Below are 24,287 nucleotides of genomic sequence, written 5' to 3' on the forward strand. Positions count from 1 at the left end.
TGGTGTGTTGGTGACTCACTGTGTCTTTGTGTTTGCAGTTATTCACCTGTGATCAGTCTGAATCAAGGCTCTTTTCAACAAAGAGGTTTGGTGTGTTTGTTTCTGAACTGAACCGATGTTCAGGTTTAGTGTGGGGCTCCGTCAGAGGGAGCGAGTGAGGCTGTGGTTGGGGTCAGGGTGGAGGTGGGCAGGGAGCAGGGACATGTGCTTTGAGTTTGCTTCAGGTGGCAGCTCTGATGGAGGAAGAGGAAGTTACAAACCTGAAGTTCAAAGTGTCTCAACTCATCTTAAAACGCATCAACACGACTTGAGACAAAGTTACGTCTTCACCTCTTCACGCTGTAAAAACTTCAGATGAGCGTGTCGGTGGTTTAAGCTCACGCAGGGACGGTTCTGCCTCCAGAGTCTGAACCAGCTCCAAACATTCTCAGACCAAATATTTTTATCTTCTGTGCTCCCTGATGGGAAAAGCCTCAGTGGTCTCTGGTGACTTTTATGCGTCATATGATGAGCCGTTACAGTCGTGTCTCCAGTTTGAGTTGAGGTCGGGACGAATCAGACTGATGCTTCAAACTGCTTCATTCTGTTTTGTTCATGTTGCTCAAACAAAAAGATTAAAAGGTGAAAAAGAGTCGAGTGAAAACAGCTAGAAGGAGAAACGTCAGAAATCAACAGATTCACTTGACCTGTCTCTTTGTCTGTCCTTCTGTCTGTCTCTCTCTCTCTCTCTGTCTGTCCCTCTGTCTGTCCCTCCTTCTGTCTGTCTCTCTCTCTCTCTCTCTGTCTGTCTCTTTGTCTGTCCCTCCTTCTGTCTGTCTCTCTCTCTCTCTCTGTTTGTCTGTCCCTCTGTCTCTCTGTCTGTCTATCCTCCACACCCCAACATCATTCTTCATCATCTGCTTTTCTCATCAGTCTTTTCCTGTCTCCTGGTCCTTTTTGTCCGTGTCTGCTTCTGTTTATAGAAAAAAAAAACGGAGCAGATTTGAGTTCATGTGTCACAGCCAAGTTTTTGACCTTAAATACCTGTTGAACCTGTCGCTGCTGTGACTCCAGTCTCTGCACACTGTGTTCACTCCTGTGTCATAAAACTGATTTTATTCTGGAGTCTATCTGCCAGGGACACAAAGTTCTTTTTAGTAACATTACATCATCTTGTTCGTTATTCATCTCTGCCTTGTTTTTTTTACAGTGAGGCTGGCTCTTCGGCCCGAGGCAGAAAATGACACCTTGTGTTGTGTTCACATATAAAAGCTGCAGGAGACTGAAGCTCAGTGTTGCAGGAAATGATGCAGCAGCAAATTTTACACACAACGAAAAACAATGACTTCAAGATGAAATTGTAACATTTTAAAGCATGAATTTAATATTTGCATGTATTCGATACCCCCACCCCCTCCATCCCCAGCCATTCACCTGTATGAGAACATCATCCAGAGCTAATATTTGGTTGCTTCTCATGTGTCATTATTTCACTACTTCTCTTGTGTATTGTTGGACTTTATACTTCAATGAATTGTCACAACCCTCACCCTCAGCTGTCCGCCCCCCCACACCCCCTCTCCTAGTGGTTTAAGGTTGTTGGAGGTTTTCCCTCCACCCCTCTGAGAACTGTGGCGTTACACATCACCTCACACACTGTTGATGCTGACTGATCCTGAAGCTGGTCAGGTGTAAAGGAAGATCCTGGTTCCAGTCACTGCTCATCCTTCCACCTCCTCCTACACAAAGTCCACAGAGAAATGCTCACAGCCTGTATTCAGAAATTGAGCCTTAAAACGAGCTGTCAGGACTTCTGTAACTTTGTGATGTCACAACCAACAGTCACTGCTCTCAGCCACGCCCACAAGCCCCACCCACCTGGACCCACCATACAACCTTGCAGAATTTGGCTTCTCTGAGTGTCTACCTGAAATATTCTATATTTGTATTTGATCATTAAGAAAACAGTCAGCCAATCAGACGAGAGGCTCAGATCCTCTCTTCTGATTGGCTGACTGACCTGTTGTTACTAGAGCTCTGGAGAGAAGCCTGAGAGAGGAGATGTAAAACTACATTTGGGTCTTAAAACCATTAATATTTGTTCTTATGGATATCAACACTTCAGATAAAACACTAGAAAAGTGTAAAGTATGGGACCTTTCATTTAGGAAAAAGTCAGCATAAAACTGAACATTTCCCTCCAGGCTGAGAACAATGGCTGTAAAAACACACTTACATTCTCAGCACTGACTCAGCTGTAACACACTAACCTGTTTCTTTGGCTCTGCTCACTGGGTTCGTTTGGAGGGAAAACCTGGAAATCAGACGCACACAGAGCCATGAAATCCTCCTTCAGCTCATCAGTCTCTGTCAGTGCTACTCAGGTCTGTTTTCATTGTATTTGTCTGACTGGTGTTTTGTGAGTCATCGTCATGCTTCACGTTCGGTGCTTCACCAAACTTTCCTTCTCATCTCAGAGCAGATCTCTGAAGCCTCCTGCCTCCGCTCTTTATCAGACAGGAAGTTGGGCCTCACTGACGTTTCCAACCAAATGAGATGCTCTTTGTTTCCCGCTCACCTCAGTCTCTCCATTGTTACATCCACGTTTATCACAACACACGTCAGGGCTGAGACCCGCTTTGGTTTGTGTGACTGACGACCGTGGAGCCACCATGTCACATGATCTCACTCCCCACCTCCACAATAAACAACGTCTGCACCTGATCATATAGACCAACATATACTTAATATAATTACATTAATGGAAGCAGCTTCCTGTTACATGTCTGTGGGAACTGATAATGATTGTTGTAGTGTTGAACTGAGAGTATGAGGAGTGATTAATACCACAGGAAAGAAGGAGCAGCACTGGAGAACTGTCAGTATTTTGAATTACGCAGCAGGATGCACCTGTTCCCCGGCTGCTGAGGTTCTCCTTAGAAAAGGTGTGTGTGTGTGTGTGTGTGTGAGTTACTGCAGCTCTCACCAAATATTACTCAGGGATTTTTTTATTCATAATGCAGCCATTTCACTAATTTCCTAAGATTTATTCCCCTATCCACTATGCTCATATCAACCGTCTCTTATGGATTTATTCACTTCTAATTAGAGGCCACTAATATCCTGAGTGTGTAAACTGTCAATATGAATAAAGCTTTTCTTTGAAAACTCAGGTTTATTTGTCAAACTCTCAGATGATCACTGGAACTATTTTACTTTGTTTGGCTCATTTTATTCTGTTTTATTTTTTATTCATTATGGTTTTTGTTATTTCCCATATGGGAATGTAATATATAGACATATATTGAATTTAAATATATAATATATATCTACATATAAAATAAAAACACATATGTATTAGAAATTTCCTATATTGACATAGGCCGATGCAAATATACAAATATGTATGTTTTATCTATGTATGCCTATATTGTACATATGTGATATAAATATATATCCATCCCTGATATTGTAAATAGTAAGGTCCAAATTGGAAGATAGACATGTTTAAAATTAATGAAACATTAATTAGAAAAATATATAGAAGCATATAGAATTTTTATATAGATATAGATTTTAATGAACTTCCATATATAAATTATACATCTTGGTCACAACATGTTACACCATATAAAAATTCATCAAGCTATTTTAATATATCCACATATACAAATTTTACTATGGATATTTTATAAATGTTATACATTTAACTTGGTTGGTCTCATTTTATTTTATATAGGCTATTGGCTATTTATCTATTTTATTTGTAAGAGAACAGTATTAAACATAAACAGTTTTAAGGAGTTTTCTTAAAGCTCAGTTCCATCTCCAGTGGTTTCAGATTTTTTAACAGGTGAATTTATTAGTCATTAATTTGTCCCACTAATTTTATTTTGAAAGTTTCCCCCATATCCGTCTGGCTACACTTATTTTGCTAACGTAGCCGGAAGTGTAGCCTATTAACGCGGCTTGGCATCGCTGCGCCTCCAAACCAAACCGACGCGTAAAAGCTGGCTTTCTGTCAGTGGAAGCATCTTCACACACCGCCCCCGCCCAGGCCGCCGCCGCCGGGGAGGCCGGCCCCCTCCCCTCCTCCGCTCAGGAGAGCCGCCCCCTCTCCCTCTGCCTCTTTTTTCCCCTCTTCTTCTGCCTCTCACTCCTTCGCCAAACTTTGGAGACTTTTGCGCGTCAGCGAGGCGCGGATTTTTTTGGACAGTGTCTCAGACGAAGTAGTTCGAGAACAAACAAACTTCCCTCAGACTTTGTGGAGCAGGAGAATGATCCTGCGGGGGGACCAGCCGCCGCTCCAGTGAGAACATGTGAGTCCTCAGAACCCGAGCTGTGAACATGTCGCTGTTTGGTGCGGATGTCTCCATTAGAGCCAGCCTGACGTCTTGTTGGATTGTCAGCGTTGTGTTGTTTTTCTGTGCTTGTTGTCTGATTGAACTGTGGCAGAAACATCAGGTGTTTGCAGTTGTGTTTCTTCAGTTTGTCTCTAAAATCTTGCGTCTGCTCCTGAAACATGCGCACATCTTCATGAGCTCAGCATTTATCCTGCGAGTTTGATGCAAACTGACGCGCTCCAGGGACTTTTCTGTGCTTTGACCCACTTAATGAATCCGTTTACTCTCTGAACCGGTCGCTCAGCTTCTGCACTTTGATAGAAAATGATTATGTTACTGTAAAATCATCTTCAACAACTTCTGTTCCGTAAGACAGATCCTGTGCGTCTGGCCGCGCGTTTCGCTCTCGGTGCCAGGACGAGTTAACTCCGCAGAAACTGTTGCGACTTTTGAGCTGAAGCTTGAGTTTGATTGACGTGTCGTTCGTGAGAAAACTCACAGATTCAGGTCAATTCTTCTTCTGTCGTTGCCTCTAACATGAGAGCTGAACTCTCTGCTGGAAAAATGAAGAACGAAGAAGAAGAAGAAAAAAAAAGATGTTTTCCATGATGCTGTTGGCTGCCTATAGCTGCATATGTTTACAATCTGTCTCCGCCATACTGAGCAGCTCCATGGAGAGGAGGAGAGAGGACGGGAGCTGCAGCAGGAGCAGGGTTGTAAAAGTCTCTGGAGGGTAGAGATATTAGTGAAGTGTTAAATAATCCTTGTGTGAATGTGTTAGAGTTAGAAGGATGATAGGAAAGTCCCTGCAGTCAGCGTCACAATGCAAAACTCCAAAGACAAAATCGAGGATTTTCATTCTTCTTAGTCAAGTTAACTCGTCTGTTCCATTTTGCTGTGAATATTATTTCCCTGAATTAAAGTTAAAATACTGTACATGTTTTAAATTCTTTATTTTATTTGTCAGTTTACTGAACAGGAACACAGGGACACAAAACAGACATGATGAAACAAAGTGTGTTTGTGTTGATGTAACAGAGCAAGAGTGTGTGTGTTAGTGTGGTGCATGTGTATATGAATCCATCCAAAACTCCTGTAGTCTTCACATCTTTGTTCCTGTTTAAACCGTTTGGTTTTTCAGTTCAGATGTTACAACGTTTGAATGTGTTTGGTCTAAAGCTGCAGGACCAGCTTATTAAGACCAACCAGCAGGTGTGAGCCACGATTTGCCCTCAGATCCACTGATTCCCAGATAAGGCAGCTCTGCTTGGAGGAATATGAGGGCGTGATAGCAGTTAGTGCTACAGAGCTGAAACAGTGAGTTTGATTTAAGGATGTAAATCTTAAAAATGGGAAGAAAAAATTATAAAATGAGGAAACAAACATAACAAACAGCGAAAACAACACAGAATACACAGTGGAGTTCAGTATCTGACGGCTCCAGATTCTCCGTGTGAGGTTTGTCTCTGTTTTCAGACAAAACAAACATTTTTCTCTATAATACGTCACTTTAAAGTTCAGACAGTTTATTGCTTAATCAAGATATAATTGACAGATTAATTACTAATGGAAAGTAATTGTTTGTTGCAGCCGTAAATGATACAGAGTTGAAGACAGAGGAGGAAGCACATGTTTTACACTGAAAGTGATGAGAGGTCCATGAAGTGTGTAACGGGACCTTTAAAGTGGAAAAATAACACATACAAGTCAGTGTTGGAATTTTAACGAGGCAAAACAAAATATCCGTGAAGGAGTGACGCAGTTGTTTTCTATATCCCACACAGAAGTGTAATGCATGACATAAATGTCTGTATATGAAGAGTTGTTATGATATGTTATTATCACATATATACATCCTCTGGATATATGAAGACATAAGTACCCAGAGTAAAATTTGTATATGTACATATATTAAAATATCTATATGATGAATGTGTGTATGGTAAAACATGTTGCAACCATATATGTTGACAATATATTTAATTTATATACACTATGTTTAATAAAACAACATATATATGAAATTTTATATGTTAATATATATTCATTTCTCATTAATTTGAAACATGTCTGTCTTCACATTCTGGGAAAGTGGTCCCAGACTTTTGGACCCAACTGTTTATAAGATCAACATATATTTATGTAACATGTCTACAATATAAACATACATACATAAATAGACATTTTCATATGGGCAAGACATAGATGTCAATGTATAAAATTATTCCAGTTTCTAATAGGGTATATCATATATCATTTTTACCTCCATGTTTTTATTTTATATGTACATATATTTCATACATGGAAATTTAATATATGTACATATATTACATTCGTGTATGGGAGAAGAAGTCCTGTTTGCTGCATTCAGCGGCGCCTTAAATTAACCTACATATGTTATAGCATAGGATGTAATGTTGACAGCACATCACGCAGGGATGTTGTCATGACAACTTAGAAAATCCTCCTGGAAAACTCTGGAGATGTTAAAATGATGAGGATGATTTAAGAGTTAAAAATCACAGAGCAGTTAGCATTCATGTACTCTCAGGGTCCAGTTTATTAGTTCACTTCTCTGCAGTGACTGTAGTGTCAGAGACGTGTTGATTCAACTGTGCGATCCTTTTAAAGGCTGCAGTTTGTGGTGCTGTTAAAGCTACACTGTGTTATACTGAAAGGTGTTGCTAATATTTTGTCTTCTCGCCTTTATATTAACACGTTGCTAAGGACAGAGGTTAAAGTTCCCCCTTGAGACTGTTTTCAAGATTCACCATAACTCCCCTCTCCCTAATGTGACCCCCTCTAGTGAACCTGAGACTCGTTCCAGTAAATGTGGGTCAACAGGTTGTTGTTGTATGGACCTGAATCTAAAGTTCGTCAAAAAATCATGAGCGTTTTACCAGCTGTTTTCACTCAACTGTTCAAATGAGTAAGAATTGATCCAAAAATTATCTAAGAGTAAGAGATGGTATAATCTGTACAGAAAGACTTCAGAAAACAGTGCCTGTCTGACTGTTACTGTGTAGAATAATGTGTTTTAGAAATGTTGGAATTAGATTTAAAGGTCTCGGCTACAGCGATGTGATTCTCGGGGCTCCACTTTATCGAGGTCTGACTTTATCAAAGAAAGTGTTGTTTGAGGTGGACTCTGTCAGTGCCAGCTCTTACACAACCTGTGGAGGCGATATGCCCAGAAAACATGTTGTGTGTCCCAGAAGGCGAAGGTTTGAACAAACTGTCTTTAAAAAGAGGCTTGAGGTGACGTCAAATAACATCCTGTTGACAGGATGCCTGTGTGTGTGAGAGTGTGTGTGTGTGTGTTTGCAGTGGTGGTTACCTGTTCCCTGAGACCTGAGGATGGTTGACAGGTGTACGTTTGGCAGATTACTAACAAAGACATGAGGCAGAAGAGGATGAAAAAAAAGATGGAGGTGGGAGAGTCAGGTGGTGCTGAGAGGAATGTGGTTTAATTAAGTTAAAGGGGAAAGATTTGATCTCCCCACCTGCAGGTTTAGTTTGACCCTGATGACATAACTCTGAGGAGAAGAGGCAGGCATTCCCCTTATTTTCCCTGTTCGTCAGCGCAGCACTCAGGGCTGAGATGCTCTGTGTAGAAATCCACCCTTGTTTTTGGCCGAAGCACGACGCACATCCTAACTGACCCGAACGTGGGGATTTGACCTGTTGCTGTCCTAAAAACGTATGTTTAGATGATAATAAACGCTTCTGCTAAAATGTGATTTGTGGGAAACATAAGTGCTGCTTGTTCACTGTGTTTTTTGTAATGACAGCAGAAGGTTTATGAGAGGAAGGCTGAACGGGTGGTGGTTGTTCAAAAACAGGACCTTTAGATCAGAGGCGAGAGTTTGCGTACTTCTTTCAAAGTGTAGTCGCGTCTTCCAGAGCTGTCAACCACATCTCCCGGTCTTCATCACAACTGTGGTTAAGGTCAGGGAAAGGTGATGGTTTTGGTTACATAGACAGGTTATGAGAACCTTTTCTGTATCAAATCAGACCAGGATCTGGTCCCTAACCTGAACCAGTGGCTGTGAGAGTCTGAACAGAACTATGAAACAGGTTAATGGAGTCACTGCAAGAGCAGATATTCTGTTTGCACTTCAAAATAAAGACAGTCAGATGCAGTTCAATGGTCAGGGAAAAGGTAGGAAGTCAACTTTAGCCTCAGACTTTGGGCTGGACAGGGTTGGATGATCAGGATCAGAACCAGTGAAGATGCGTTCAGGCTCCTCTACTTTGATATGTATAGTTTCTGAAATGAAAAAGGTTTTTGTCGAAGCAATGCTGGGATGTTGTCAACATGATTTAAAGCTTCATGAATTACTATTTTATAAGCAAACTTTACATTGACTCATCTGGCAGATGCTTTAATCCACAGCGACTTACAAGTGAGAGACATCAGTAAAGGGGAGACCTTGGTGTGAGTACTACATCTATTTAATAAGTGCATGCTAGTTAAGGGTGTTAAGGTGTAAGGAGAGGAGGTGCTCTCTGAAGAGATGAGTCTTGAGCAGTGAAGATGGAGAGGGACGCCCCTGCTCTGATAGACTTCAGTAGCTTGTTCCACCATCAGGGAACCACAGACAGAAAAATTTACAAGATGTCCAGGGGATGTCCTCAGGTGTCCTAAACCCAAGGATTTTCCATTATGTGGACATTTACTAAAGACCTGGTCAGACCAGCATAGCAAACCTGATATTTCACAGTGACATCAGCTCATTTCAGTGGCGCTGCCAGGGTCAGTGGATGTGTGGGCGGGGGTGAATTAGATCTGAATTAATATTTTAAGTTCAACTCTGGTGACCAGTAGAGAATCGAAACAGAAAAAGTGACTGTAGCTTATTCGCTACGTTGCTCCAACCTTATTTTATTGAGCCTGAGTTTCTCTCAACAATAAAAACACATCGGTTGATTTATTTTCCGGTTCGCGACAGAGCTGCGTAGCTTACTGTGGTGCTCCTCCGCCCTCTAGTGGCCAGTCATCTGAGAGTGCAGCTTTAACGTCCTCTCTCCTCCAAACCAGGCGTCTGTATTTATTGCATCGGTGCAGATAAGATAAGGAGCAGTTTTATGTAAATACACTCAGATTTACAACCACATGTATGACAGGAACTTGGCTGCATGTTTTTGATATCAGGAGAGAAATGCTGGGAGAGATTTAAGAGCCACATTACTCCTCCCCCAGATTAGATCATAGATCAGAACAGAAAACTGCACTTGAAAGTGAGGCTGTTTAGAAGAATAATTAGACATACCGCCACACCAACGCAGGGTAATGAATATGGATGAAAACTTTAAAACATGAAAAAGCCAGATCTAGATCCCTGAAATCAGATTAAGAGCTCCACCGAGACAAATCATTCAACACTGTCTTCTGAGGCGTCTCTCTGAGGATCAAACAAATGGTGGGAATAACCTGTTAGAATGAATAACAGCTACGTTACTGAGGAATTAAGGCATTGAAATGACAGAGAGTAAAGAGGGATTATAGATTTATCTGTTTGATCCTGAGACCAATACAAATGTGTGATAGTTGGTGGTCCCCCATCCAATCTCTTTGATTCTGCAAAACCCTGAATTACATTCATTTTCAACATTTTGAGCCAACATGTTTTAGCCCTTTGTACAACATCTGCAAAGAGCCAGCGTTTGGTTGAGGTTAGGGAGAGGTCATGATTATGTCAAGTAAAGTATGAGTGAGGCACAGAAAAGGTTGTGCAACTAAAACACATTGAAGCTATTCGACAATCCAAACAGTAATAAGTTTGAAGGCCACTGCTCTTCAGTGTAGCTGTAAAGCCTTGCGGCTTTTGTGCCTAAATACAGAGCAGTTTTGGTAATGTTGTACTTTCACATCAATATTTTGTGAAGGTGAAAATAAACATGATTTATTTCAGTTAACATGAAAACATTTAAAGGTCCCATATTTTACACATTTTCAGTGTTATATTTGATCCATTAGAAGAGATATTTTTAAGAACCAAAAACCATCTCAGTGTAGTTTTACATCTCCTCTCTCAGGCTTCTCTCTGGACAACAGGTTAGTGAGCCAATCAGAAGAGGTGAGTCCAGGTGGGCAGGGTTTAGGGCGTGGCTGAGGGCAGTGACTGCTTTGTTGTGACATCACAAAGTTCCAGAAGTCCTGACGGCTGGTTTTAAGGCTCAGTTTCTGAATACAGGCTGTGGACTGAGGCTTTGGGACCCTTAATCTGGCCTGCTTGTTTGTTAATTTCCCCCAATATTATTAACATTTTATGAAAAATTCACATTCTCCTGGAGGGAGGGAAGCATGAAAGGTTTTCTTCTTTTAAAGAGAGGCATGGCAGTAGATGTTTGAGAACCACTCCAGTAAGCCTCTACGTCAGAGTTTTTTTTTCTTCATGTGAAGTTGGAGTTCTCAGTTGTTGTGGTGTGAAAGCCTGAACGTAATTGTGTGATCCAGGACTTCGAGGCCACAAAATGTCTGACTCGAGGCGGAGGGTTTGCAGGCTGCCATCCAGCCCTCCAGACACATGAATCGCTCTCTTTATGCAGTCGTGTCCGCGGCCTCGTTCGCTGACCTCGCTCCACTTGTCATTCACTCCCATTTCCATACTGGAGATGGAGGCGGGAGGAGGGGGAAACAAGGAAGCAAGACGCATGACTTGACAAAGAGGCAAGTTTTCTTTAATGTCAGGAGCTGCATGAATTTGCAGCGCCGGACGACACGAAGCTGGACGACGAAATTAAATCGAGGTCTGTTCTCTTGGTTTTAAATATTTATGATGCACATACTGTTCCCAAGTATCAGATGGGTTGAAAAGTAAAAAAAACAAAAAAAACCTTTAAATTAAAAGTTCAGTAAATCTCAAACTCCACTCCTCAGTCTTCGTCTCTTTTTACTTTCTGTGTCTCCACCTTGATCTTTTTTAATTTCAGTGTAGTGTTTAATAATGTATCAGTTTGATCAGACAAAGACAGAGTAAATGTTCAGCTGCTGTGCAGACACACTGCTGATGGCATGCTCTCTGTCTGAGGATTTAGGGGTTTCAGATGAAGCAGACACTGTGGAGGAAAGTCACTCTCTTTGACTCCAGCCACCTCTGACACCATCATGAAGTCTGCAGGAGTAAAAGCAGCTGGTGGATGGACTGATTAAAGCATCACGTTTCTTACTTAGAATAATAATAATGATCATTTTTGTTTATATAGCACTTTTAAAAACAGCATCTACAAAGTTCTCCACAATTAGAAATAAAAATGCATAAAACTCAACTATAAAAAATGTATATAGTAAACCAAAGACAGATAAAAACCAACAAGAATAAACAATAATCTTATAAGAAACACCAGTCTACACAAGTGGGTCTTCAAACGTTTTTTTTAAAAACTACATTGAGATGGTTTCTGGCACTTGAAACGACTTATGGATATCAACACTTCATATAAAAATTTTCACAGCAAAATTGTAAAATATGGGACCGTTGAACTGAATTCTCAAATGTATGGGAAGCCATTGTAGTTGGGCCAGAATGAGGGTGATATGCTGTCTAGTGTTTGTCAGAAGCCTGCTGCATGCTGAACCAGTTGCAGTCAGTAAATTGCAGAATCACTTAAACTAGAGAGCAGAAAATATACAATATAATATAAATAAATGACACTGGTTTTGCAGGTCGGAAACGAAAGTATTAGATGAATTAAAGTTTTTGACCTGATGATGGTACTAGATGAAAGGTCAGAGGAAAGTTATTAGAATTCCTGAATTTTTGAAGCATTAATGGAAATCAGTCCAATAGCTGTTGAGATATTTCAGTCTGGACCAAAGAGGTGGACACACACACAAACGCCGCTTCTAACATGGCTACAAATGTTAATGTGGAGAAGCTGTGGTGTTTTGTAAATGGTTCAAAAATACTGGCTCAACCAAAAGCTCACATTGCCATATTTTAATTTATAGTAATAAAAGTCAAGTAAGCAAGATTATCATTATCAATAGCTTAAGCTGTATGCAGCTTTTACACCTGAAATCTACCTTCTTGTTGAACAAATGGATTAATATGCTGATAATTTCAGCAGCGCAGGGGTTAATAAGCACTAGATAAACTTAAATCTGTCAGTGAAAAATGCAGACAACCACGAGCTGAACGGAAGTCACTATGTATTTAAAATACCTTCGTTAATTGCTCTCCCGTCCTTTAAGCCTCATTTGTGTGTAATTTACAGTGTGGTTCTGCTTGATGCTATAACTCTGATTTTAAAGGAGGAGCTGAGTTTATGTTCTAACTCTCTGATTGCTGCCAGTCTGTTTTTATGGCTCGGACATTACACAGCTGTCAGGTCTCCATGTTTTACTGTCTGTTGACAGCTGTGACAGCTAAATATGCTAAAGTCAACGAAGCAAAAGTCGCAACGGGCCAACTAAAATACCAAATACAATGTTTAGATTTGGTTCACTGTGGATCTGAAACGTTGGTGGTTTGGGTGGAAGCAGGGGAGATTGTACACGGATGATGTCATTTTCCCTGCTTGTTTTCACATTGTCTGGATAATGTGACCTCTGACCCTTGGTCTTCTAACTGCTGGTGTTTTTTAATGTTGCTAAATCATGGGGTTGAAGCCATGTCTAGTGTTGCAAATGTCAAAATGGATTTGCTACTGGAATAAAGTAGTGCCTTTTTTCCCATGCTAGCATCGCTAATGCTTCCCAACTATTGGATCTACTACCAAACTGACACACTACATTGTCAAGTAAAGATTATTACAGCAGACAAAAACACACAGCACGACACTACGGCCGTAACACCTAGAAAGTAAATACGTTTATTAATTTTACAAATATAACTTAGAAAACAAAAGATCCTTAATGTCGGCAGTGAGGAAGTAAGATGTGGCCCACGAGGTTCAGCAGCAGGTGTGCTTGGCTTCTTATGTTAGATGATGTCATCTATGAGGAGCCAATCCCCTCCAGCCAAAGAACCAATTACAACCTCGGTCAGTCACCTGTTGGGAGACACATCAGGCCCCCGTCAGCCGCACAGTAACACCAGGTCAAGATCCAACATTAGACCAAGTATGATCACAGTTCCTGTTGATGTGTTTGGTGCAGAGAAGTGGACACACTTCAGCTCCGAGCTGGTGCCCCATTCATTCCAGTGAAAGTGTGACTGCTTATGACCCAGTGCACTATTTTCACGGTCAGTCATTGAATGAGTGTCTGAAGCCTGAGTGTAAATCTGTGCTCTGCAGAGAGCCTCGAAAATCCACACGGCATGAGGGCAGCAGCAGTTTTCATGGCTGTGATTACACCTCGCATCTGTTGAGAAGAAAATGTCAACAAACTGTTGGTCGAATGCTCCGCTGCTGATTTTTCATCTAGTGCGACGACGAGGTCAGCACTAGAGCTGATACGTGAACACTCCCAAGTCAGAATAAAGGGTGTTGTCCCCTGCTCTTCCCATTCTGCTGATACTTGCTGCATTCTGTGTTTTTTGGGACCATGAGGTTTAGACCTTTTCAGATTCCACCAGCTCATGAATGGCATGAAAATAATTGACCAGTTTGGCTCTTTGAGACAAATTTCAATGGTGCAAATGGATCAAATTCTGAGTCACCTTTTTGGATAGGACAGTAGAGAGTGAGAGGAAAGGGGCAGAGAGAGGAGGAATGACATGCAGGAAAGAGTCAGGCCGGTCAGGAGTCGAACCAGTGACTCGCCTGCTAAGAGCATCTGCGCTCACGTGGTACGAGCCCTAACCCTTCTTTTGTAATGATTGTGTATGGAGACGAACATCTTTTTGGTTCAGTAGGGGTCATTTCATGTGTAGTATCAGCTGTGAGCCCTGTGCTAAAATGTCCTCACGCTCTTGAAGGCATCATTTGTTGTGGTCGTCATTGTTGTGATGCTTGACTGATGTAGCATCCCTGCTAACCCCTGACAGCAGCTGGGACTTGCACTCAGCATATCGTCCTGACAGAGTTAGTTCCTGGTGAACGGTGGGAGAAAATGGACATGTAACATCACGTTACATGACGTTCCTGCAGGTAGAGGAGCGCTGTCAGGGTTTATGATTTCCTCTGTAGAGATTCCAACAGGAATCTCTTTCATCACAGCCTTTCATCATAGCTGCACCATACTAGGCCAGTGGTTCCCAACATTTTTCTTGAGGGACCCATATTTTTACCATTGTAAACTTTGGTGTATGATTACAACATATTTCTTCAGAACTTGTACTTATTAACTAATTAGGAGAGAGCACTCAAGAGATGCAACCATTGCCTGCCTCTGGTTGCTTCCCGCCCTGAAGAAACTCTCCTTTATGTTTTGGGGCCTGCTAGTGACAACAAGCTCTCTTTGTCTGATGAAAAACTCTTTGGGTTTACCCACTGTCTCGGGATGTTTAGTTGTCTGGTGTCGCTTCAGCTTGCAGGGCTTCAAACTTTCATTTGCCAGTTTCTCACGGCAAAATATACATTCAGCTCTAATTTTATCCATTGCTTCTATGAAGCCAAACTCAATATAACTTTCTTGGTAGCCCCTCTTTTTCTTTTTGACATTTTCCGCAGTCTCCTCTACCTGACGCTTCGCCATTTCTCCCTTAGCTCCGTTTACGTTGCTAGGCAACAGCTGCAGCACGAGAGCCGTTCACGTCACACACACTCTGTTCCTCGTGATATATATAACTTGTTTGTTTATCTATTTAAATACACAAATAAATGTTTAATGTGGCCCTTGAATTTAGTTGCTTTTGTCACATATATGAATTAAATGCTTATTTATTTAACGTTATAATTACATAAAAAATATTAAACCCCTTAAAATCAAGAGGGCTTCGCGACCCCCCCTGGATCTTTGGCGCCCCCCTTGGGGGGTCGGGCCCCCCAGGTTGGGAACCACTGTACTAGGCCACATGACCCTCTGATCTCAGACCAGTTATTTGAAAATGTTTGTAACAGACCACCAAAGTGAGATAAAGCAGGATCTGTTATTCTTCACCGAACAAACGTGAGCTGAAGTGCCAAGAACAATTAAAACGTTCAGGGGGATTTTTCTGCTCACATTGATGAAAGGCTGGTACAGATACTGGTGTTTTTGGGACAGAGCCTGTTGAAAGCTGATATTTCAGTTAATATATAAGAGATATAATTAATGACTCTGATGTAAATCATTGTAACTGTACAGAACTCAACCACAGAAAGGCAGAAATTCACCCTCATATAAGAAAACAGTCCTAAGACAAACACACAGCCTCCCCCTGTTGTGAGGATCTGTATGTTTTTCTGAAGAAACAAGATACTTTATCACCTCAGCGTCTCCCCACAGGCTCGCCTTTCTTCCTTTAAACTTCTGAGCTTTTGGATCCTGTTAGCGGTGAACCATCATGATCTATAGATGGCAGATTTCCTCCACCTTTTGTTTTAATCTCTGGCGAGCAGATAAGAGCGTCTGCACCTCCGTCAAAACAGCAAGAGACGAACTCCGGTGTCAGAGGGCTGACAGCCAGTGTTGTGCTCAGGTGTTAGTCTTTTCATAATGTGTGTTTGTGTGTATGTGAGAGAGAGAGGGAGAGAGAGAGAGAGATCGATGAGCAGGATCCAAGCGGAGCTGATGAGTAAATAAAATATGAAGCAGAGGTGAGGAGCCTGCTGTGGACTGACCTCTTCTGCCCTGCAGTCAAACACCGGAAAACAGATTTGCCAAGGTTTAAAACTGAAAACCAGAGAATCTTTGACATTGTTGCTGGTAAATGCAATACACCAGTGGTGAAATATGATACAAAGTTCATGATGAATATGGAATATGTGAATTGTTTTGGCCGCGATAATTGTGCAGTTGAAATCTGATATCATGACAGACCTGATTGTTCTAGTAAAGATTTTGATTGTGATCATGTTTAGCTCTAACTGGTTGGAAATCTGAACCTGGTCTCCCTCTCTCTGACATTCATCTGTGCAACCCTGACTGCTAGAAATGACGTTTCTACACAACTAAACTACAACAGCAAATACGTTCTGTGGGAAATCAAATCACTGTAGACACATACAAGTGGATGTGGATGTGATTATGCAAGGTCAGATGTTTTGGTGGGAAACAGCAAAAGAAGATTATGTTTGCAGCAAAGCATGTTTGCTGCTGCAGTTTAGTTGTGTATGAATATAATTTGTAGGAGTTAGTGTTGACTCTGTGACAGTGTAGATGGTACCAAGTGTGATCCCTGGTGCCTGTGTGTTTCTGGCTTTAGGCCCAGATCTTATAGTAATGTGCACTTAAACGTATGAACATCTTAAATAAGATAAGCTCACTGATGTAAACGTAGGCATTGTTTTATATATTGTTCTGATATGAAGGTCAGATTTTTTAAAATTTGGTATGAAGTCACACAAAAACTGAAAAATACAATAAATACACAAACATTTCCTGACTAATGACGACTTGTCTCAGGTCTGAACCTCAGACAACACTGATGTTGTGTGTCCATTTCCCTTGTAACAGGCGTGTTTTGATTGGCTCTCCTGGGGGGTTATCCTGTGTGCTGTAGCTGCAAACACACATGGACACATGTGATCCCTGGTCACCTGTTTAATTAGCAGTCACACACACACACACACACACACACACACACACACACACACACTCTGATATTAAGAGTTGGAGGTGGTGACTCACCTGTCAGCCTGTGTTGTGTCCTGTGATGTGTCCTAGTGTCAGGTTGGAGCATCAACACACTACGTCACAGATCTATTCTGAATACAAGTGTGTTGATACCTGGTGTGAAAACCACAGGAAGTGACACTGGACAACTCAGTGAGATCATATTGTTCTGTGTTGTACTGACCCACACCTCTCCTTCCCCTCTGTGTTTCCTCAGGGAGTCCAGTACAGGTGGTGGTTCAGGAGGAGGACGAAGGTGGAGGCTCCGTCACATCATCCCAGTCGTTTTGCTGTGGATGACCCTGCACAGACATGGTAGGACCCCGCCTCTCCCACTTTGTTGTTTTTCATTTGGTCTGAACAGGAAGTTTATTTTGTCTTCAGTTAGGAGGAACGAGGACTGAGTTGCTCTCACAGCTGTAACGAAGAGTCAATACAGAACCAATACAGAGTCAATGCACAGTAAATGTAGAGTCAGGCCAGAGGTGGAGACTTGAATAGAAATAAAGTGAAAATCTGAACATTAAATAAATTGAATGTAGCAAAGATTCATTGTATGTCAGATTTTAAAGCTGCTACAACAACTACTTATTCATTCAAACCTGAAAAAGATGAGACTCTAGAGGAGTTTAGTTTGTGATGAAACTGACTGCAGGTCAGTTTGATTCATTCAGCTGCCCTGACTCGCTGTTCGACACTTTATTTGCCTGTCTGCAAATTTTCTGTTTATTATTTTGTCCATCTTTATGATTTAAAAACAATCCATTGTCAGTGTGTGTGTTGTAGGTAGATTACTTTTGAACCTCTATCCTCGTGAGGACAAATTCCAGTGTTAGATCTTCAGAGAGAGGATAGTTTTGGGAAAGTGAGTTTATTTTATGAATGTGAAAGATTTGTTTTAGTGAGGACCATTTTGGAAAAAGGGAACATTTTAACAGAATCTGAGATTTTGAAAAGATAGAATGAAGACATTTTTTCCTGCTGTGGTTCTGAGGACCAGTGCAAGTTCTCAGGATCTTTTTGGAAACAGTGAACATTTTTGTTTAATGGAAGCATTTTTGAAAAGTAAGAACATTTGTTGAAGATTCAATTTGTGAAGCTGAGACTTATTTCGGATGTGTTTTGTGAAATGAAAACATATTTTAAGTAAGGCCATTTTTAGGAGGTGAGAAATTTTTGGGCACGTAAGGAAATTTTGGGGAAATGAAGACATTTAGTGAGGACATTTTGCAAAGTTGAGGACACACTGTGGAACTGTGGGGACTTATGGGGCATTTGTGTAAAATGAGGACATTTAAAAAAGATAAGAACAGCTTTGCAACATTTTGTAAGTAAAGGATATTTTTAAAAAAGCAGAGATATCGTTGAAAAATTTGGACATTTTGGGAAGTTTTAGAAATGAGGACATTCACTGTACGATACTGAGCCCCTATATAAGGTCCTCACAAGTATAGTATACCAACATGTGTGTGTCTCAGATACCAGTATACAGTCACAAACAAAAACCACAGAAATTCATCACAACTTGTGTTAATATTTCATAGAAAATGAAACAGCTGTGAGAGCAACAAGCTAAAAATTCCCTCTGACATTATAATGTAATAAAATCATCTGTAGGCTCAACTGGATGCTGAATGTAGCTGTGAATGGATTATGAATAATTAAATATAATGATTTCAGTGTCCACAGTAAAGATGTATTATCTGGAGATACTTAGACATTTAATCCTCTCGTTGAAATGAGTGTTTGTCTTTATTTAAAGTGATGATGAAGCTTTCCAGGCACAGTATATGAGGAGATTACATTAGAATTATTATAATTACATTATTCTATATTTGAAATACAGAAAGTTGAAGCCTTTATAGGGCAGTTGTGCCTCTAATGACACAATATTAAATTAAATGTAATTTCCCAGTATTTGAGTGATAATGAAATTTTAGAACAACTTTGCACTTTATAGCAATGAAATCACTTTAATTTAATTTAATCTTTGCTGTTTTGTATTGTTGTTGACCTTCATACGTTTCCTTCATTCATATTTTGTTTTTTTAAATCACAATTTCCATGTTATGTGTTTCTGCTGTTGGGTAAAAATTCTGCATTTCTTACTTAATGAGGAAGTTAAGATATTTTTGTGTTGTGGTTTCCTCATGAAAAATCCATTGGCGACATGAAAAAGGTCCTCGAATCCCCTTTAAAAAGCCCTTTGTGTACTTTTCAAGACATTTGAAAGAAAAACTGGTTCCTCAGAGATGCAGCAGTTTTCATCTGACAGCAGTGATTTATATGATTTCCATCTTTCATTTGCGTCTTTTCTTCTTCCCATGTTTCCACCGTCCATTCACTTGTTTCCTCTTCGCTTCATCCCACGTTGTTTTTGCTCACATTTTCCATCTCTGTGCCCGAGCATGCCTCGTTCTCTTCGTGCTTCCATGAACGAAACCACTTGTCATGTTGCAGAAAAAGTCACAACTCTCAACACTTCATGAAATCTGCAGTCAAAAATAATTTCCATCTGGTTTTTGCTTTAATCTCTAAGTGCTTTTATTTTGGATCCATGCTGAAACATTTGCAGCTCATCACTATTCATTCATTCATTTCTAAATATCAGACATTCATCTGCGGGTTTGCTCCCATTCTTAAATCAAGATCATCAGTGAGGTGATCAGGTCTGGCGGCTGTCAGTCGGTGTTGCCTTAGGGTTCTGTGTATCATGTTGAATAAAGAAAAGGACACGCAAACTGTTGGAGCAGGGTGTCCACACACCTTTGGCCACATACAATATCGTGTTTCCCCTTAATAGCAGTGCTATGGCTAGAGAGGGAGGTAGAGAAAGTGATGAGGGAAAGAGAAAGAGACAGAGAGAAATCTTGGCTGTTGGTGTTTTCCACATTTACGCCAAAAAAATTAAAACTCAAACAGAAAGTGAGGGAGAGAGAGGGACAGAGGGAGAGGGGGAGGGGGACCGTGTGTGTGTGTGTGTGTGTGTGTGTGTCTTTAATGTATTTTCCATACCCTACCAACAGCCTCAGGCCAAACCGAGCGGTTCACACACACTCGTAAAGTTCCCAGCAGTACTAAACCACAACACACACACACACACACACACACACACACACACTGAGGTTGGTGATGCTCTGCTTCTGGTGACAAGAACATGACCCATATCTGTGTGCGTTTGTGTGTGTGTGTGTGTGTATGTGTGTGTTGTTGACCAGTAGATAAACTGAAGGTTTGAACAATACAAGACGAGGAAACTGTAATCGTTTCAATGTGGTGAAGGATATGAGAGAGAGAGAGAGAGAGAGAGAGAGACAGACAGACAGACAGACAGAGAGACGTAGGGTTTGATTGTGGTTTTAGCTCTTTTCCACTCTGACATCTGATGGGATTTTGTTCGTCCATGTTGACACGTTGATGCGTAATCAGACCACAAATATACACACAAAGTACACACTGTACTGAAACTACAAAAAATCCAAACTTTATGCATAAATCTCAGAATAGACGTTCAGTCATCGACATGTTGACATGTCCAGTTGAGAGGGGATCTAAGAGTCCTTATATAGTTTTAATTTTCAGTATTTTGCAGTTGAATCTTCTCATTGAGTGTGCGATAAAGATTTAAGCACCTTCACACTTTATATACACAGGTACCATATGTTTACATGTTCTTTTAGTACTTTCAGTAAAATGTAACATACATACATAACCCTATCTCTGATGTGTTCATAGTGATGCAGCAGTACAAACAATACTAATACTAATGTTGCCGGTAAAAAACAAAACTAGATTTCTTTGCTACCAACACATGATTCATTATCTAAGCTGCAAATGGATTTATGTCTTCATTTTTTTAAGAGCCTGACCAACATACTGGGAGGGCTGATATCACAAGTATATATATATATATGTATATATATATATGGGTTGTTTTTTGAATAATCAAATTTAATGATTATGGCTCAGTACATTTCTCCCGTCAGGCTCCGCCTCCAGCACTGAAGAGCTCCTTTTCTTTTCACGTTGCCCCATTTTCACATGTTTATGTGTGTGGTTGTTTTTCTCAGTGTGCTGCAATTATTTGAACAATATTTCAGAGGCTTTCTGGGTGAACAATAATGAAATTCTTGTGGTGAATTGCTGATTAGTTGTAATTTGTTTTCTTGTTTTGAGCATGACTGTGTCTGAAAGCAAATATTATCATAACTCATAAATAGCTGATATCAACCTTTAACAAGATTAATCCTAATTATAGCTGATTGCATTTAGAGCATGGGGAATTGATTAAATTTTCCATGTGTGGTTTTAAAGCATTGGTGTAATGCAGCCAATGCGGAGTGAGGAAAAAAACTTGTGCCCAAGTGTGTGACTACACAACATCCTGCTGTGATGGATGAAAATTGTGTTTAAGCATCAAATTTTAGTGAAACACGCAGAGAATATTGATGATACACAGACACACAAATGTGAAAGAATTCATGAGAATGAATTTTGTTTGTCAAAAAAAATGACTTGAGAAAGTGGTGAACTATGTGTGGCAAACCAGACACACAGACACTGACGCAGGAGAGGAAAAATGGATTAACCAAGCTTAAGATGATCATTTCATGGTCATTTATCTTGATGTTTGGCAACTTTGGTCTCTCAGTACTTTTCTTCTTCCATGTTAGTGAAGCAAATTCAATTAAGCGCAAGAGCTGAAAGGCTGAAGGTGATTCAGAGAGAGCTGGAAAGAGGTGGATTAGTGGGGGTGTAGAGGAAAATATGGCTGGATTCTTCAGGTTGTCATGCACACAGAGAGGTATGAGTTTGAATGGAATAGATACTGAAGCTGAATCAGAGCGACACAGAGATGTGAGACTGTTGTCAACATCTGATGATTAAAATCTGCTGTGCCTCATTTTGATGATGAAGTGACATTTGATTCATAGTGTGGTCAACAAAAGCTATCCTATCCTATTCCTTAAAATTGTTCCTCCTGAGAGGGGGGGGGGGGCAGCTGTAGAAACATGGAGCCAGAGGGTCGGGGACGTTCAGTTCATACATATTTCATAACATTATGTGGGCGTGTTCTGGCCGAGAGGACGAGCCACATTTCACCAGGCAGACTGCTGTCTCCCTCATCTCTCATTTACTTGCCATTTATTTGCTTTTTTTTGCCTCATCTGTCCATCAGTGTGAATGTCCATCTGTATTAACATTAATCTGTATTAATGTTAATCTGTATAAAAATTAATCTGTATTAACATTCATTTGCATTAACGTTAATCTGTATTACCATTATTCTGTATAAAAATTCATCTGTATTAACATTAATCTGTATTAACATTAATCTACATGAACATTAATCTGCATTGACATTAATATGTATTAACATTAATCTGTATTAACATCCATCTGTATTAACATTAATCTGTATTAACATCCATCTGTATGAACATCTGTATGTTCGTCCCATTCCAGTGAACTTGATATCTCAGGAACGTTTTGATGGAATTTCTTCAAATTTGGCAAAAACGTTCACTTGAACTGATTAGATTTTATTAGTCAAAGGTCAAAGGTCACTGTGACCTAACAAAACACGCTTTTGGACATAACTCAAGAATTCATACAGTGATCATAACAAAATGCACTCAATACCTGTTACTACGTTCCTTCAGTATCTTTACTACGTATACTACGTGAGTCTGGACAGACATGGATGTAAACTGCAACTTGACTGGTTGGCAGAGGAGGTAATTCTGGTTTCCTTTAGTTTTCTTGTTCTCTTTCTTCTACTCTTCCTTAATCTTTTGTTCTCCCTCCCCTGTCGTGGGGATCTATCTCTTCTTGGTCATCACCTCCTAACATCCCATCTGTTCTCAGGTTTTCTCTTCCAAACTTTTTGAATCTGCTTTTTGTTGTTCTTAAAGAACCATATAGGCATCTCTGCAAAATTTTGCCCCTTAAAGGAGAACTATGGATCAACACTTCGGGAAATAACAGGACATATTTATTTTTTTAAATTAACAAGATTAATACATCATATCTCGTCTATTTAAACTGTACAAAAGTGTGAAGAGCTGCAATTCTGTCTCTTAAAAATTTTTAAATGACTAAACTGCAACAGAAAATATCTTTTATGGGCAGACCTAATCGTCTGCTGGGTTATATTCAGAGGCAACTACAAATGAGCTTCTGGGAGCTCTAGAGTGTCTCCACATTTCTTATTATATATATGTTAAATTTAGTTTCTTGTTTTTTTCTCCCTTTATTCATTTCTAGCCTTTTGTGTCACTATGACGTCTTCTCTGACGCCTACTCAGCTCTTCACTTCGCCTTAATCACTGCTCTCCTCCCCTCCTTCAGTCATCTCTGCCTTTCACCTCCTCACCTCCTCCCTCCCCTTGGATGCCACTCTCAATTATCTCCTAGTGAAAGACAAGAGGGAGGAGTACAAACACCTGGGAGAGTGAGTCAGCGTTCACCTGGAGAGAGAATTCAGTTCCTCCCTCTGGGTCACTCAGTAACAAGTCCTATATGTCACTGTGTTTTGACCTGTAATTACGTTCTGTATCATGTTTGTTCAGATTCAAGTTAAGTTTTTCCACTTCCTGTCTTTGTGCATGAGAGCACTGTCATGTTGAGACAGGAATCAGGCAAACACAAAGCTTCAAGAGCACTGTTGTCTAAAATATTATTGTATGCTAAGAACCAGAAACCAGGAAAAGACCAAGACCAAAAGGGCACCTTTGATAGTACATAGAGTACAAACAATGTCACTCTGTAAGTGACTTGTGAAGGATGACCAACTGCAATAGACTTTTCTTTGTTTTCTCTAACACTGAGGTCAGACTACACAATATTTTATTCTTTTGAGGTGGCCTCTGTATCAGTTCATCATGGAGTCGTATTTTTTGCAGAGAGACATGACAAACATAAGATAAGGTAAGACTTTATTGTCTTGCGTTCACATGCTCCAACAATCATTCATCATCGAGTCCTCATACAACATAAAAAAAAATCTACAGCATAAAACACAGCTGCATAGACGAGTATGTATAATGTGAAAGGACGTCAGGCAGTGAGAGGTGTTTGTGTGGTTGCGTAGTCCATGTGTGAGTGTAAGTGTGTGTGTTAGAGGGATATGATCAAAGTCTGTTTGTTGGGGCGGACTCAATCCAAGTGTTTAGGGGTGGGGGTGGAGGGGGTTGGGGGTGTATCTGTAAGGGGAGATTAATCACCTCCTTGTGCTTCACTGTTGGTTGAGCAATGTTAGAGAGTGAGGAACAAAAGAGTTCTTGTACTTGTTCACCTACATTTGATCCAAAGTGGTT

At 40.4% G+C, this 24,287-nt stretch overlaps 1 protein-coding gene across 8 annotated transcripts in view; it reads left to right on the forward strand.

Moving 5' to 3' along the window:
* The first annotated feature begins 4,043 nt into the window (after positions 1 to 4,043).
* Positions 4,044 to 24,287, forward strand: part of adgrg6 (adhesion G protein-coupled receptor G6) — a 105,381-nt gene continuing 85,137 nt past the window's right edge. For 3 of the 8 annotated variants that reach the window (XM_071467422.1, XM_071467420.1, XM_071467421.1), the window contains exons 1-2: positions 4,044 to 4,298; positions 17,186 to 17,283. In XM_071467422.1, the coding sequence (XP_071323523.1) occupies positions 4,297 to 4,298; positions 17,186 to 17,283 (100 nt within the window). In that variant the 5' untranslated portion in view covers positions 4,044 to 4,296. The remainder of the gene's footprint in view (positions 4,299 to 17,185; positions 17,284 to 24,287) is intronic. The other 5 variants (XM_071467419.1, XM_071467418.1, XM_071467417.1 and 2 more) reach the window with 4 other exon arrangements.

Source organism: Trachinotus anak, unplaced genomic scaffold (assembly GCF_046630095.1).
Source record: "Trachinotus anak isolate AG129_WGS33_773 ecotype Australia unplaced genomic scaffold, CSIRO_AGI_Tana_v1 ptg000031l, whole genome shotgun sequence".
NCBI lineage: Eukaryota > Metazoa > Chordata > Actinopteri > Carangiformes > Carangidae > Trachinotus > Trachinotus anak.